We start from the raw sequence: 16859 nt of genomic DNA, 5'->3' as shown, positions 1-16859 counted from the left end.
ATAGCTCAGTCTTCATGAGTTATTCAAAAGAGGATGAATTGTTAAATGAAATTTTAAATTACATGATTCTATAGATGCTGAAACAAATAGTAGTTGTTATTTCTTTGAAAAACAGTGAATGGAACCCATCCTCTTATGCTGTTATGTTGCCTAGGTAGATGTGTATAAACACAAAAAACCAAGGTCACATCTCAGGGAAACACACATTAACTAAGGAGATCTCCACAGTAGTAACATAGATTTTTTTATCCTAACTGATCTTCAACCCTCAGCACAAAAACTATAAAAACATGAGAATACAAGGCAATAAAATGCCTCTCAAACTCTTAACTTCCCAAAAGCTGATTTCATGGGCACTGATGTGGCAGAAATTTCAGGCAAAGAACTAAGAAAACTAAATGAATAAAATATTTAAAGTATCCAAAGAAGAAAGAAAATCAAATCCATAAGATATTCAGTGAGCTTAAAAGGGATGTAAATAAACATATAAATGATTTAATTCATAAGATACCAATGAATTTAATTTGCCAAAAACTGAAGGATTAATTCAAGATATGAAACACCATTTTAGTGAAAAGTAAGAAATATGAAAAAAGCAGAAGTTCAGGATTAAAAATCTCAACTGAAAGTATGGGCAGCATAAATGATCAGTGTTAGGAGAAAGTGTTAGAACTATAACACTGAGGTTCATGTGGCAAATTGTGTACTTGATGATACCCTACAAGAAGATACCCTGGAAGTTGCTAGATCACACGCACATGCACACACACACACACACACACCTCAGAATTATAGCAGATAAGAAAAGATTAGAAGATGACACAAAATACATTTAAAATGTATTCGCTGAAATCATACCTGAGAATTTACCAAATTTTGGAAAAATATTCAACTTCCAGGTGAATAAGACATTTAGAACCCCAAATAGCCACAACCAGGAAAGAACTTTTCCATTAGATATCATACTCAAAATTTAGCACAAAAAGAAAATACTAAAAGCTATTAAAGAAAAATATCAATTAAATTACAAAGGCAAGCCTATTAGAAGAATACCAGATTTCTCAAAGCAAACATTGTAAGCCAAGAGAGTTTAAGCAGTTTTTCAAGACGTAAAGTAAAACAGCTGTCAACACAGCTTAATATATGCTGCAAAAATATCTTTCAATATTGATAGCAATATAAAGACTTTCCATGACAAAGAGAACTTAAGAAATTCATGACTACCAAACTGACTGCAGAAAGTACTCAGTGGAATCTTATTCAGAGAGAATAAGGCTAGCATTACCAGTGATCCCAAAGGTAAATAAAATCTCTGAGAAAGCATTTATACAGAAGGGGAAAAAATCAACAATAGAAAAATAATGCAGGGGGCTGAGGATTTAGCTCAGCGGCATGAGCACTAGCAAATGCGAGATCTTTGAGTTCGATCCCCAGTACCAAAAGAGAGAGAGAGAGAGAGAGAGAGAGAGAGAGAGAGAGAGAGAGAGAAAAGAAAAATAATGCAATGATAGGATTCAGTAAATAGCTTTCAATAATAACTCTCAATGTAAACAGTTTTAACTGCCATATCAAAAGCCATAAACTCGTAGACTGGATGAAAATACAAAACCAAACTATATCTTGCTGTTACGGCTTATTGCCTAAATGTGCCCTGAATGCCTTATCTGGTCACAGGTGAGTCTTTTCAGAGTCGAATGGATCTGGAGTGTGATTTCTAAATTAGTGGACTGATTGGTTTGTATAATTCTGGTTAGCATTAAGGGTGCCTCACCCAGGGTGTGAGTTCTAAGGGCAGGTAGCCTGGATAAAATATAAGGGACAGAAACAGGGCTAGTGTGTCACTTGTGGCTTGCTGTTTGCTACTTCTCTGCTGACTGCCTTCTGCTTGTCCTGCTTTGTCTTGGACCGTTTCTCCTCTGTGATGCCACTGTACCTGGGACTCAGCTGATGATGTACTGAACCCCCACAAACTATAAGCCAAATAGAACTTTTCCTCCTTCAACTTTGAGTGCCAGTTATTTTGTCTCAGCAATGAGGAAAGTAATAAAAACACTTGCCATAAAAGATCCACCCGATCTTCAAAGAAACACATAGACTGAGAGTGAAGACAGAAAAAGGTACTCCAAACAATGGGAGTATGAAGGAAAGTAAAAGTGATTGTTTTACTTTTTAGTCAAAGTGGTCTTTCAAAATTGATCAGAAGAAAAGTACAAGTGGCCATTAAGTATGCAAAAAAAATGTTCAGCATCTTTGACCACTAGAGAAATGCAAATCAAATCAACATTGAAATTCCATTTTACTGCAGCAAAAATAGTGACTAGGAATGACTCAAAAATAGAAATAGCTGCTGGCAAGGTTGTAAAGATGCATGAACTCTTCTACATTGATAATAGGAATATACACTAGACTAATACAATCATTCTAGAACTCAGTGTGGTTTTAGTTTTAAAAAACTAAAACTAGAAATCCCATTTGACCAAGCTAACTTCTTCTGAGTGTCTTCCCAAAATATTTGAAGTCATCACATTAAATGAAATATACATACTCATGTTCATAGCAGCACAATTTACAACAGCTAATTTATGGAATCAGCCTTTTTTATCCATCAACAGATGAATGCACAAAGAAAATGTGCTCAGCCACAAAGAACGATAAATCTGAATAATTTGCAGGAAAATAGATGGTTAATCTTACCTGAACCACTTATGACTGCCTTGTTTCCCACACTGTGACTAGGACATTGATAGTACAAGAAGCACTGATGTTTTTATGACACAACATAAGAAAATAGTAAAACATGTTAGGAACCTATCAGAACACAATATCCAGCTAGAAAGGGCTTCCACGGGCCAAATCTTGTATAAGCCAATTACAAAATGAAAAAAATGAGTAATTCATTGAGTACATAAGAACTTGGGGTTGTTTTAAGAAATTAAATAAAATTCATGGGTGAGAAAATGCTTTCTTATAGTAGAATGACAACTAACAAATATAACAGGAAGCTGGGTGTGGTGGCACAGACCTGTAACCCCAGCACTTGGGAGGCTGAGGCAGGAGGATTGCTGTGAGTTCGAGACCAACCTGGGCTACAAAGTGAGCTCAAGGCCAGCCTGAACTGCATAGCGAGACGCTGTCTCAAAAAGACAAAAATACACACACACACACACACACACACACACACACACACGGAAAAATACATTACACCATCGAAAAATCACATTACACCATCACTGTCATAAGTGGTTCAGGTAAGATTAACTAGTAGATGCTAAAACTAGTAAGTAAAAGTTTGATGAGGTACGGGACATTTATATAGTGGTGATGTATCTTCCCACAAAACATAACTACAAAGGTGACTATGGTAACTGTACAGTGGCTAAGTCTAAATAATAGCACCTTATTCAAAAGAACAATGTTAGCAACGCTTCGGTGACCACCGCCAGGGTCATCACTCCAGACCTAAAGATCTGGCCACTCCAGCCCAACCCGGGGTCCTAGCGCCAAATTTCCCTCATTCCTAGGGTTGACGCAGGCCTGTAAGTCTCTCATCAGGCCCGATAGCGCTGGTTCCCGGGGATCCCCCCCAGCCCCCTCGCGCGCCTGCGTACTCTGGACAGAATCCATAGGTGCCTTAGAGGGGCGGTGCATATAACTGGAGCACCTAACGAGAAAAACCCGGAATATACAGCTTTCTGCTTTGAAACTGTAGTTCTCACAAGAGTGCAGACTGGAGTTTTCCTCAAGATTATCGGTCACTCCGGGAGTTCCCTCTATAGGCTTGAGGCACTGGACATCAGGCTCCCCTACAGCCCGCTCTGCCCCGCCTCCCTTCCAGGCCGGTGCTGGCTCCACTCCCCCTCCCAGCTCCAGGCAGCCCCGGATTTGGCTCCGCCCTGCGCCCCGCGTGTGCGCCTGCGCACTCCCGACCAAATGGGCGTTCAATAGAATCCTGGTGCTGTGGAGTCCGGCGCTGGGCATCTTTGAAGTTGAGTGAAGGCTAAGGCCGGGTGAGCCAGCCTCGGGTGTGGTTGTTAATCTAAACAAAGGAGTCCGGGACAGGCCAGGGTCTGTTGACTCTCAGACCGAGGGGTTGAGTGGTGGTTTGTGTGACAGTAACGGTTTCGCCCCCTTTTGTAGGTGCGGCCTACTGTGCTGTGGGAGACCCCGAGGCTCCGCGCACCTCTGTCTCCCGTCTGCCACCTGGGCCTGGTTTTAAAGCGCGAGAGGGAACTCAAGAGGAACCCCACAATGGAGGTCCCCTGCGAAAACTAGGACACAGGTTCGGGAAAGGTCTCTGGGGGCCGGGAGCACCCGCTGGTCTGTTCCAGCTGGACAGAGGGACGCCCACGGCTGATAGGGTATCTAGAGCTGGGATTCCAGACGCGCGCGGGTGGTTGCAGTTCTCCCTTCGCCTCCTCATTTGCTTTCATGCATGAGTGTGGAGGTTAGCCAGGGCCAGAGAAACGAGGAGAGCTGTTTTTGACTTTCAGGAAATCTTGAGGTGTTATGAACTCCCTCTGCATCCCTAGTTTTGCTGGTCGCCAAGAAAAGGGCCCTTGTTAAAGTGAAGCCAGTCACTGATGCTCATCTAAAAGACCAGGTTGCTTGAGTTTGTGCTGCTTCTTTATTTCTGTGAAATGCATTTGATTTCCTCATGGAATTATTTGATTTCCTTCCCTTGAAAACTCTTACGAATGGTCTGTTCATTGGGTCAGAGCTGAAGATTTCTCTTGCGTATTTAATGGCAAGGAACCTAACTAGGAGATTCCTCTTTCTATTGTCCTCTTCATGCAGTTTTATAATTAGGCATTTGCTGTATATTTTGTTCTAAGGATTTTGATGATAGAGAAATAGCTGTGGAAGGTTGGTGTTCATAGTTTGTTTTTGGTTATGATTTGTTAGGACTAGTGTGGGTGTTAGATATCTTAGTAACTCTGGAATAACAGTGTCTACAGGGCATTCACTAGTGAAGGTTTTGGTACCAGCCAGATACAGCATGCGGTTTGGCAGCATGAATTAATTTGGTTGTATCTTTGGATGGACTGAGAGAGGTGTAATGTGGTTAAGAGTATTAGGCCTAGATTAAGAGGATTTGCATGGCACTGAAGTCTGACTTTGGGTTATATTTTCTGAGCTTCATTTTCTGTAGTGTAAGCGTATATACTATGATTACAGAATTGATAGTGTATACTTCATTGGGTGATTGTGAAGATCTCATGAGTTAATATCTGTAAAGCGCTAGGAGTACTTGGCACACAGTCCATAATTATTTAATAGTAGCTATTGCTATTACATGATAATGCTTAGTCATCTCTATCAGCTTTCCATATTCCCAAGGGCAATGAAAACGTGAAGTTAATTGTGATGAGTTCTTGTAAAAAGGAAAATGGGCCAAAAGCTCAAGTGAAGCAGGACAGGGATTCATAATGTGAAGTCTTTGAATGCTGTTTATGGGCTTTTGGGGCAACAAAAATCTCAAGATTATATTCAGAAGTTTTGCATATATTTGTAAATGTAGTAATTGTGATCATGCAGACATGCAGACAGTATTGATGGTCGTTGATGGGAAAATAGTGAGCAGTGAGCTCAGAGCATTCTAGGATGGTAGCTAAGCTGAGACCCACACTGAGATCCATTGTGCGGCTGCAGTTTTGTCATGATAAAGGCTGCTGGACAAGATCTGTGCAGACGGTTTTCAAAGTATGTCACTGAATACAAGAGTAGCAGTGTCGGGGCTGGGGATTTAGCTCAGCGGCATAAGCACCTGCCTTGTAAGCAGGCAGTCGTGAGTTCGATCCCTGGTACTGATAGAAAAAAAAGGAAAAAGACAAAAAAAAAAAAAAAAAAAAAAAAAAAAAAAGAGTAGCAGTGTCATCTAGAAACTTTTTGGAAATCCAAGACCTGAAATCTAGTCCCCAGCCTCCTGAACACTGGTCTGTAGCAGTAGAGCCAACAGTCTGCTTATCTAGCTCTTCAGGTGATTCTGATGCTCACTGAAGTTTGACTAACAAGCTTATTTTTAAATTTGCTTTATTTTAAGTTATGTTTATTGGTATATCTTATGTATACATAATGATGACACTCATCATAGGGAATGTGTAGCTGTACATGACACAACTTGATTTTTTCCCCCTTTCGCCTATCCTCCCTTCAATTTCCTTTCCTCTACTTATTTACAAAATCTTTGTTTCCTTTTTTCCTTCTTTTCCCATCATTTTTCCCCTTCTTTCTTTTCCCCCTCCCCACTCCCTAGTTCCCTTCCTATTTAAACATTTGCTTTATATTTCACAATATCTGTTACACATTTTGGTCCTTATTTCCACTTTTGGTTTCTCTCACCAGAGAAACAATAAGGTATTTACACGTGGTCCAATTGATTTCACTTAAGAGAATGCCCTCAAGGTACATCCATTTAGCTGAAAATGTCTCAGCCTTATCCAAAGGGAGATTTTATAAAAACCTAAGGTGGCCTTTAAAATCATTTCAAGATTATATACTATACTAACTAAATCATAGTGGTTGGTGTGGAGGCTAGGTATCAGCATATATGAATATTTCCAGGTGATCCAACTCATGAAAAAGTTTGGGAAATTTTTGACTGGGCTTTTTGTAACTTCAAGATTGGGAAGCTGTTCTTCCAGGAAGGAAGTTCTGGTGTAAAGGGTGTATCCTCTTCTAAACTGGAAAGATGGGAATGGAGGGTGGATCTGCTCAGGACAGGTTTACACAGTGCCTTGTCAGGTCCAGAGACCTGTTCTATGTGTCAGAGACAGAGACTAATTAGAAGCTCTTCTGCTATGTGGCTGAGCTTGTGCTTTGATGCAAGAGATTCTCTGCTGTGTGTCTAGTTCCCCTGCAGCTGGTTTTCCTAGAGTTTTGGAGAGGACAGATGTTTGTCTCATCTACATCCTAACCTCTCATAACTTATCTATGTTTTGGGAGTCATGATTGCATGGAGAAGTGGAGATGTATTATATAAAAGTTTTTTAACATTTAGAGGCTCTGAGGCAATTCTGTTCTGATGACTTTATATTCTTCCCCCAGCTCTGGCTTGTGTGGACTCTGCTACTTTAGTAAATGAATCTTAAGGAATACTGGCCAGTTGTTGCAACTTTAAAATCATGGCTCATGTAAGTTAGTTGCTGTCTATTTAAAAGTCTATGTCTACTTAAAATTCTATCTTTGTGCTGGAATTGGTGGCGCATGTTTGTAATCCCATGACTAGGGAAGCAGCAGTGGGAGGATGGTGATTTCAAGACCAACCTGGGCTGCGCAGCAAGTCAAGGTCAGCCTGGATAACATATAGAAACTTTGTCTTACAAAATAAAATTCTGTGGCTTTTTTTAATAGCTTATGTGAACATTCTCACTTACTATTCTGAAACTTCCTGGCAGAGCCCCACCTCAACAGCTGCTTCCAAGTCTCTCCTATTCCAGTGAGGGAGTAAGCCTGACTCACCAGGTGCTTCCTGTGTGCCCCTCTGTTCTCCCTTTGTGGTTGTGTGCACACTGACCAAGATTTTTGGTTTTTGTTTTCTAGGACAGGGTCTCATTATGTAGCTAAGGCTAGCCTTGAACTCACTGTATAACCCAGGCTTACCTCATGGTGCTCCTCCTGCCTCATTCTCTGGAGTGCTTGGATTACAGGCGTGCACCACCACACCCAGCTAACAGTCTGTCAGTATCTCCTGTCTGTTGTTTGGAGCAGAGTTGGAGCAAAAATTGTCTAGAGGGTAATATGTAATCTGAGATTCTTAGATTTAGAGAATACCGTGAGTAGCACTGCCAAAAAGAATTGTAATATGAGCTACATATGTAATTAAAAATTTTCTAGTACTCAAAAAGTTTTAAAGTATAGAATAATATGCAAGGTATATACATAATCTTACATATTTTAGTAGTCATAAAATAGTAAAAAGAAACTAGCTAATTGTAATGTTTCATTTAAACCAAAATAACCAAAATATCATTTAAAATGTATAATTAATATAAAAATCACTGAGATATTTTGCATTCTTTTCTTCCTAAACTCTTCACTATCTGGTATAAATAAACCCAATTTCATTTATATGTTCTAGCACATCTGAATTTGGACTGGTCACAAGTTGAGTGCTCAATAACTACATTTGTAAGCTAACATGTTCGACATTGTAGTTTTAGAATTTCTTTTAAATTTGAAATGTAATTTAAATATTTTAAAGTGTAGTAATATCTAAATATAACTGCTTTGTAATCTAACATGTCCCAAAAGTGGACTACTCTATGGCATGTTAAAATATTCAATAAATGGTTTGTTATAATAAAGAAAAATGATAATGATATAATATAAGGACAGCTAAGTCCAAAAGAAATTCTTTAACTTTATGCAAACTTTTTCAAAATAGAGATTTTACTGTTCATTCAGGGGAGAAATTCCATCAATTTTTTTCTAGTCCTTAAAGGAAAAGAAGATAGAATAAGTTATATTTATTGATAAATGTTTAGGTCCTTTGCAAGCAGTATTCTGTTACTTCAGTTAACAGGGAGTTTCTGATAATCACCTGAACATGTCTGAAAAGAAATAAAATTAGGTATCACATAATATATAAGAAGGTTTGGCTATAGCAGTGTTTGCAAACTACAGTTACTACACGTTTGGCCCATTAGTCAAAGTCTGCTTTTGTGAAAGCAAATGACATTTTAAGAAACTTGTTTAAAAAGAAGAAGAAAATGTAGCAGAGACTATATGTCACATGCAAAGCTTAGTATTGCCCCCTTGTAGAAAACATTTACTAGTCTCTGGTGTGTGTGTGTTATCTTTTTTTAAGTAGCAAAGATTGAGTCCAGGGCTTTCTTGCTGAGCTGTGCTCCTCAGCTGCTTTTTAACTTTTCAAAATTTTGAGACATGGTCTCACTAATTCATTAAATTGCCCAAGCTATACTCAGACCTGCCAGCTTCCCAGAATGCTGAGATTTCAGGCATGCAGTAGAAATTTTCAGGAACACGTGTGTTGTTTCAGTCACACTTACTTCCTTATTCCCACTTACAGACATTGCAGGTTTCTAGCATCAGCCTGATTATTTGATATATAAAATGAGCATATGTATTTAAGACCCTTTTACCATCTTAAAGTTGTTTTCCTTCACCTTATGAATAATACATGTGTTTGTCATTTCAGGATTTGGTGATGTTTAGAGATGTGACTGTAGACTTTTCTCAGGAAGAGTGGGAATGCCTGAACTCCTATCAGAGAGATTTGTACAGAGATGTAGTATTAGAGAACTATAGCAACTTGGTGTCACTAGGTAAGCTTATTTGTATCAAACAATTTAGAAGTTTGTAAAACTAAGTATCAAGGCTTTCTAAAAACTGTCTGAATATCTCTTTGTGGTTTGGGAACAGATATCTCTATTAAAGCATTTTCATTTCCCACTGTAATTCAGTGTGCTTTACATCTTCCTTTGTTTCTTATTATCTCTATATTGATCCCTTAGTATAAATTCTTAGACACAGCAAGATTACTGCAAAGCAGTCTGGAATCACACTGCTAGCAACAGTCCATGTTATTCATGGACCTGCCTACAGTAAGACTAGCAAGAGAGATTCTGACCCTGCTTACCACTTAAGAACATATACAATGTATATGAAACTGGGTTAATTAAAACTCAAGTGGACCTATTCAGTTTCTTAAAACAGACATATTCTCTTTTAACTGCTTTGTGATTAAAAGTGTGGGATATGAGAAATACACATTTAAGACTAAACAAATATCCTGGCAAGAAACAGAAAACAGGCACAGAGATGAAATTATTTATCCTAGTCACTCAGATATGAGAGGTAGGATTTGAATCCTGTATGCCAAACTATTATTTTCTCTCAAAGGAGAGCCTATAGGAGTTTAAATTAAATAAGATCTACATCTTGGTTCTTGTTTTTCCTTATGATCCTAAAATTAATTTGAATATTTTTCAATCCTGCTCCTTCTTAGTTCAAGAGACTTGATCAAATAATTTTTTTCTTTACTATCTACTTTTCTTTCAAGCAGGATGTTCTATTACCAAACCACATGTGATTACCTTATTGGAACAGGGGAAAGAGCCCTGGATGCTTATGCAGGATGAGAAAAGATGGAGTCTAGGTAAGCAAATCTAGTCAGACAGAGGTAAACTGCTGTGGCATGGTGTACACCTCCTGGTTGAGAGGAAACACAACCCTAAGATGTTGATTGTGAAGATGAGATCTGAAACTTGGAAAAAAAACATAGACCTTTTCAGGCTGAGTCACCAAAGAGATTTCATCTGCTTCTATGCACTACTTGTTTCTTCTTTCTCATAGTTCCCTCCCCTTTCAATAGGGGAAAACTTTTTTCGTAATGATAATCATTTTTCCTGCATTTTGGATCTAGTTTTTTTCTAGTTCATCTTTTGTATTCCAACTTTTACATATACTTTTCTTCATTGCCTTCTTTCCATTCAGTTGATGTTGTAGTAGGAGATTCATACAGTAAGCAAGTAAACCAGTAAATGGATTGGTGGTATAGCTCAGTGGTAGAGCATTTGCCTTGCACAGTCAAGGCCCTATATTCAATCTCCAGCACGACAAAACAAGTAAATGGTTTACTAAGTATTGGGAAATTCATCTACATGATCTGTCTATTTGCATTAGCTGCACAAGTGCCAATATCCCCTGAAATAGATTGTAAAATAATGTTTCTCAGAGCCAGGCATGGTGGCGCACTCCTATAGTCCCAGCACTTGGGAGGCTGAGGCAGGAGGATCATTGTGAGTTTGAGACCTGCCTGGGTTACAGTGTGTGCTCAAGGCCAGCCTAAACTACATAGCAAGACTCTGTCTCAAAGAAGACCCCCCCAAAAAAAGTTTCTCAGTAAAATTCTATGGTACATACAAACCATGTGGGGATCATGTTAAAATGCAGGCTCTAGTTTCATTTTGTGTTGCTTTGTGGTGTTAGGTATGGAACCCAGGGCCTCCCTTGGCAAGTGGCCTGCGACTGAGCCACAGTGCAATCCTATATGCAGATATCAATTCAGCAGATCCAAGAGAGATCTGAGTCTAATGAGCTGCTTTAGATAGGATTCTTTGTCTATAGACTATATTATCAGCTGAAAACCTGAAACTGTTAGCTAAGATTTTTGTAACTGACTGTATTTTGTTGTATTTTCATATGCTAATGAAAATCAGAAACTTTCTCCTCTCTTCGATGTTTCCTTTTTGTATTTACTCCTGACTGGTTAAAGGAGCCTTTAGCAGCTTAATTTCCTGTGTAGTTTTTCTTTCTTTCAGTTTATAGTAGATGTACAAATCTATTCTGCATACATTTATACTGCAATAGATTATAGAAAGAGGAACCACACTTTTTAACTAGCAAAATATTTTATTTTTATAATGATAAAACAAAGAAAGTAAAGACTTGTTTTTGGTATATCCAGAGTTAAGGAAGTAAAAGAATAAAGGGATTAATAAGATTTTTATATACTTCTGAGGATCATAAAAAGTTCACAATACTAATTGTTTGCCATAAAACTTACAGCTTTCCAAAAACAGATATATAAAGGATTATAGTTTTTAAATTTGTAAAGTAAAATATATACAGTGAGAAGCTTATTCCATCTTCAGTGTAAAATTACAAATATTTATTTATACAAAGCACACATGTATAATGGAAGTCCAAGCACCCTGAGTTGTGGCTCTAGGAAGATGGAGATGTGCATGGAAGCAGTGCTCTCTTCTCAACTCTCCAAAGCCAGGGAACCACAATCTTATAAACAAACTCCTTCTTTCAAAATGTGTAGAACTGGCAGAAAACAGGAAGCTTAAACAAAAGAAGTAATGCAAATCACATTAAATATTCTTTTTAGTAAAGCATAATGTTTTGAATAATAAGCCCATTAAATGATATAAGTGGATATATTAATAGCTAAATGTATAAATAAACATAAAAAGGAAAAGTTGGGAGAAGGTTGTCAAAACAAAAATAAATATTACAAAAGGATTAAGTATTATGAAGAAAAGTGAATAAGGTAATGAGAAGGAGAATTAGAATGAGTGAATGGGGTAATTTTGGGTAGAAGAGGAACCAATTTAAAGAAGATCCCAGTGGCCAAAAATGGGACTGTTTTACCATTAATATACTGAATAACTGCAATATGTTACACAGCATAAATTACTTGATTCCATAATTTTCTCCTTTAGAGAGTAGTGCTGGGAATTAAGCCCAGGACCTTTCACATGCAAAGCAGGTACTGTATCCCTGAGCTACACCCTAACTTCCTAACAACAAATTGTTTACCACTGGAATCTGGTATAGAACTAAGTTATTTGAGAAACAAATTTTAAAGGAAAAGAAACATTTATTTAGCCTTCTTATAAGAAACCATATTATCAGATAGATTGAAGTAGGTCTCCTTTTAATAAAAGTATTCAGTGACTAAATGAAGAAGGAATGATGGAATTCAGATATTACCATTTGGGAACCCATAAAGAACTATTAAAGGGGCTGGGGATTTAGCTCAGCGGCATAAGCACCTGCCTTGCAAGTGTGTGGTCGTAAATTCAATCCCTGGTACCGATAAAAAAAGAAAAAGAAAAAGACAAAAAAAAAAAAAAAAAAAAAAAAGAACTATTGGAATGCCAACGCTGATAGCATCACAAAGAAAAGACAATCAGACATTGTTTTTGCAATGAAAGAACAGTGTCAACTATGAAGTAACTTTGCCAATGAAATTTGTCCTAAGTCTGATCAAGCATCTAAAGCCACTTCTTTGGAGGAATTTTGACATAAAAGGGAAGCAGGCATGGAATACAGGGAATATATTTGAAGATGTAAGATATTAGAACATGTTTATAGGCTCAAGAAAATTATTTCAAAAAGAAGGAAATTGATGAAGTAGAAAGGATAGTTTTGTAAGTAGTGATTTTTAGTATATAGTGAATTGAATGGGACCAACTTATAAAGGAAAATCATGGACTGATAAAGATTCAGACAGGTTGATTGGATAGTGTGCTGAAGGTGAGAATAATTTTTTTTTTGTCTTTTTTGAGACAAGTTTTCAGTATGCAGTTTAGGCTGATTTTGTATTCACTTTCTCGCCTAGGCTGGCCTTGAACTTACAGCAGTCCTTTTGCCTCAGCCTCTTGAGTGCTGGGATTATAGGCCTGCACCACCATGACCTGCTGAGAATACATATTTTTCTTTCTGTAGTCTCTGACTCTGGTGAAAGAGGCAGCAAAATAACAGAATGGGAAGATTATTCATTATTTCATTGGAATTCAGTCTTTGACTGTTATTGATTTTCAGAAGTGCAATTCTGCAGTTTGAGAGTTTTAACATTTTTAAGTCTCTGTCTCTGTCTCTCTTTGTTTTTCTCTCTCTCTGTGTGTCTCTGGGTGTCTTTCCCCTTGCAATGTATACAGAAACACCAAAATGATACCCAGGATTTGGAAGCAGATTTATTTAAGGTCAAACAGGCACTGAATCAGTAGTTCCTCAAAATGTCAGGCCCCAAATATCATGTTTGTCTTGTTTTCTTTCAGATTTGGGATCCAGATGTGACACTAAAAAGTTATTTGAAGAAAAGGACTTCTATGAAATCAATTTATCTCAGTGGGAAATAATGGAAAGAGTTAGAAGTTGTGGGTTCGAAGACTCTTTTTTCAGAAAAGATTGTGAATATAAAATGTTTGAGGGACAAGAGAGTCCCTACAAGGTATACTTCAGGCAAGTGACAAAAAGTACCCCTGAAAAAATAGCCACTTATAGAGAATTCTCATCGATTGCTTTATATCTGAAAAATCAAAAGAAAGAAAAACCCTATGAATGTGTGGATTGTGGGAAAGCTTTTAGAGTACGCCAACAACTTACTTTCCATCAGAGAATCCATACTGGTGAGAAACCCTATGAATGTAAAGAATGTGGAAAAACCTTTAGACAGTGTGCCCATCTTAGTCGACATCAAAGAATTCATACATCTGACAAACTTTATGAGTGTAAAAAATGTGGAAAGATTTTTATGTGTAGCTCAGATCTTCGTGTACATCAAAGAATTCATGTTGGTGAGAAGCCATATGTATGTAAAGAATGTGGGAAGGCCTTTAGGGTACGAGGACAACTTAATCTCCACCAAAGGATTCACACTGGTGAGAAACCCTATGAGTGTAAGGAATGTGGCAAGACCTTTAGACAGTACGCACACCTTACTCGACATCAGAGGCTTAATATTGCTGAGAAGTGCTATGAGTGTAAGGAATGTGGTCAGGCTTTCTTGTGTAGTACTGGCCTTCGAATCCATCACAAACTGCACACTGGTGAGAAACCCTATGACTGTAAGGAGTGTGGAAAGGCCTTTCGAGTGCGGCAGCAACTTACTCTCCATCAGAGAATCCACACTGGTGAGAAGCCCTATGATTGTAAGGAATGTGGGAAGACCTTTAGTCGTGGCTATCATCTAACTCTCCACCAGCGAATCCATAGTGGTGAGAAGCCATATGAGTGTAAGGAATGTCAGAAATTCTTTCGTCGTTACTCAGAACTTATTTCCCATCAAGGTATTCATATTGGAGAGAAACCTTATGACTGTAAGGAATGTGGGAAGGCCTTTAGGCTGTTCTCACAACTTACTCAACATCAGAGCATTCATTTTGGTGAGAAACCCTATAAATGTAAAGAATGTGAGAAGACATTTAGACTGCTCTCACAACTAACTCAGCACCAGAGCATTCATACTGGTGAGAAACCCTATGACTGTAAGGAATGTGGGAAGGCCTTTAGACTTCGTTCCTCGCTTATTCAACACCAGAGGATTCATTCTGGCGAGAAGCCTTACAAATGTGAAGAATGTAAGAAGGCATTTAGACAGCATTCACACCTTACTTACCATCAGCGAATTCATAGTGTAACTTAATAATTAAATAAAAGGAATATCATTTAGCCTGTGTTTCCTGTATAAACTGTATTTACTAGCAACCAGCAATTGGTAATGTGAAGGTTTTTATAGAGAATTCTAGCAAATGATTGCAGAAAAATATTGTAGAATTGGAAAACTCTACTAGAAAAAACACATTATAGTAATGTAAGTAGGGACAATTCTCCATAGAGATTAATGTCTTGAGTGAAAGATTAACTTGAACTTCTAGTGAGTAGATCAGGCTAGCAACATCTGAACCCATGTGTCACTCAACCTCGTGAAGCTAGGACCATAAGATGATATGTGCCTCCTAATGTTACAGGGTACGCATCTTGCCAGAGTATTGAATCTGAATTTAGCCTGAACATCTAATTCCAGTTCAAAAAAATTAAGAAATGGAAAAAAAATGACATGACATGACAAATCTGAAATGTAAGTAGTTCTACAAGACAAATAAAATGCTTTCTCAGTGAATACAATGACATTGCAAAAAAGAAAGTGGAATTTTTAAGAAACATATCTATCAAATGCCATGAAAGAGTGGTTCTTAATTAGATCATGAGTTGAACGAACATTTAAAATAAGATATTTTTCCAACAATTGAGGAAATGGGAACATTGAAAGTATTAGGTAATATTAAGAAACTTTGTTAGGTATGGATAATAGTACTGTAGTTATGTGAAAAATATCTGTGTTAGACATAAATTCTCAAGTACATTCACAGAAGATAATGTGATATCTAGAATATCCTTTAAAATGCTCTTGCAAAAGAAAAGTGAAGGTAAATAAGTGGCAAAGTGATGGCAAACTGAGTGTTGAACACATGATTTTTATTTGTTTCTTGATTTTTTTAAATGAATTTTTATGTATTTGAAAATTTTCTTAGTGTTCTTCTAAAAATAAAATTAACTACTAAATTATAACCAGTTTGAAGCAAATGACTTTTTAAAATGTCTGTATATTAAAATTTGTAAGCCAGGTATGGTGGTCCACTCCTGTAATCCCAGCACTTGGAAGGTTGAGGCAGGAGGATTACTGTAAATTCACAGCCAGTCTGGGTTACCTAGTGAGACCTTGTCTCAAAAAAGAATTTTTTTTTTTTGTGGAAGTTGCCAATGCTCTACACATTGGTATCTTAATTATCTTTTGATGTATGTGGGACTGTTCAGACTATTTGTTTACCTCTTAACACTGCATTATGATACCTGTCCCATTGTAAGCACTTCATATGTTTCAAGAATCAATAAAAGAAAGCAATTACCATATCTATGTGTGGAAATTAATGGGTTAGACCTACACTTTTATATGAGGTCACTCTAAGCTTGTTGAGTACTTAAAATTGAGGTACTATATACTTGCAGTGTGGGCACATATCATCACGTTACATTCACTGCCAGGTGTGGTGGCACACATCTGTACTATCAGTACCCAAGTAGCTGAACCAGGAGGATCCCTGTGAGTTTGAGATCAGTCTGAGCTACATAGTTCACAGCCAGCCTAAACTACATAGTGAGACCCTGTCTCAGAAAACCAGTACAACAAAATAAAAACACTGATCACTTTCAAATGTTCAAAATTATCCTAAACTAGTAATTTATGGGGCTGGAAATCTAAATAATAGTCATTTCTGGGTGAAGTCAGTTTGAGTAGATGGGGCATAAGAAAGTATTCTGGCATCTTTATCTTGACCTGTGTGTGGTGGCTACCTATGAAAATAACCGTTGAGATGTATATGTAATACTTAATCAACTTTATATAAATTACTCCTCAATTTAAAAAAGACTAAGGGTGAGTTTGTATTTCATCTCTTTTCATTCACTATAAAATTCATTTTTTCAAATATTTACCAGATCAATTAGATTTTAACTGCCTGCAAATTTTGTTTTACCATACTGGGGACTGAACTTGGGGCCTTTGCACTTCAGCTACATCCCTAGGTTGTTAATTTGTGTGTGTG

The 16859-nt window shown here is 37.5% G+C and overlaps 1 protein-coding gene and 1 long non-coding RNA gene across 15 annotated transcripts in view; one reads left to right on the top strand and one right to left on the bottom strand.

Annotated features, from left to right (window-relative positions):
* Nucleotides 1-3850: 3850 nt before the first annotated feature.
* LOC134476663 (zinc finger protein 30 homolog) lies at nucleotides 3851-16167 on the top strand. 8 transcript variants are annotated; one of them, XM_063252141.1, is made up of 6 exons: nucleotides 3851-4007; nucleotides 4138-4279; nucleotides 7045-7130; nucleotides 9158-9284; nucleotides 10025-10117; nucleotides 13533-16167. In XM_063252141.1, the coding sequence occupies exons 3-6, from the start codon at nucleotides 7122-7124 to the stop codon at nucleotides 14897-14899; spliced, it is 1596 nt and encodes a 531-aa protein (XP_063108211.1). In that variant the 5' UTR covers nucleotides 3851-4007; nucleotides 4138-4279; nucleotides 7045-7121; the 3' UTR covers nucleotides 14900-16167. The 8 variants fall into 8 exon arrangements, with proteins under 8 accessions (XP_063108211.1, XP_063108209.1, XP_063108214.1 ...); XM_063252139.1 differs by having other exon boundaries at nucleotides 10022-10117; XM_063252140.1 differs by having other exon boundaries at nucleotides 3887-3985; nucleotides 10022-10117.
* LOC106027109 (uncharacterized) overlaps nucleotides 11611-16859 on the bottom strand; it is a 45629-nt gene continuing 40380 nt past the window's right edge. For all 7 annotated transcript variants that reach the window (XR_010048470.1, XR_010048473.1, XR_010048469.1 and 4 more), the window contains one exon: nucleotides 11611-11811. This is a non-coding gene — a long non-coding RNA (uncharacterized LOC106027109). The remainder of the gene's footprint in view (nucleotides 11812-16859) is intronic.

This window comes from Cavia porcellus, unplaced genomic scaffold, assembly GCF_034190915.1.
Source record: "Cavia porcellus strain 051 isolate PalLab524CR breed Dunkin Hartley unplaced genomic scaffold, mCavPor4.1 scaffold_7, whole genome shotgun sequence".
Taxonomy (NCBI): domain Eukaryota; kingdom Metazoa; phylum Chordata; class Mammalia; order Rodentia; family Caviidae; genus Cavia; species Cavia porcellus.
Note: the sequence above shows the minus strand (reverse complement) of the source record. Positions and strands in the feature narration are given on the sequence as shown.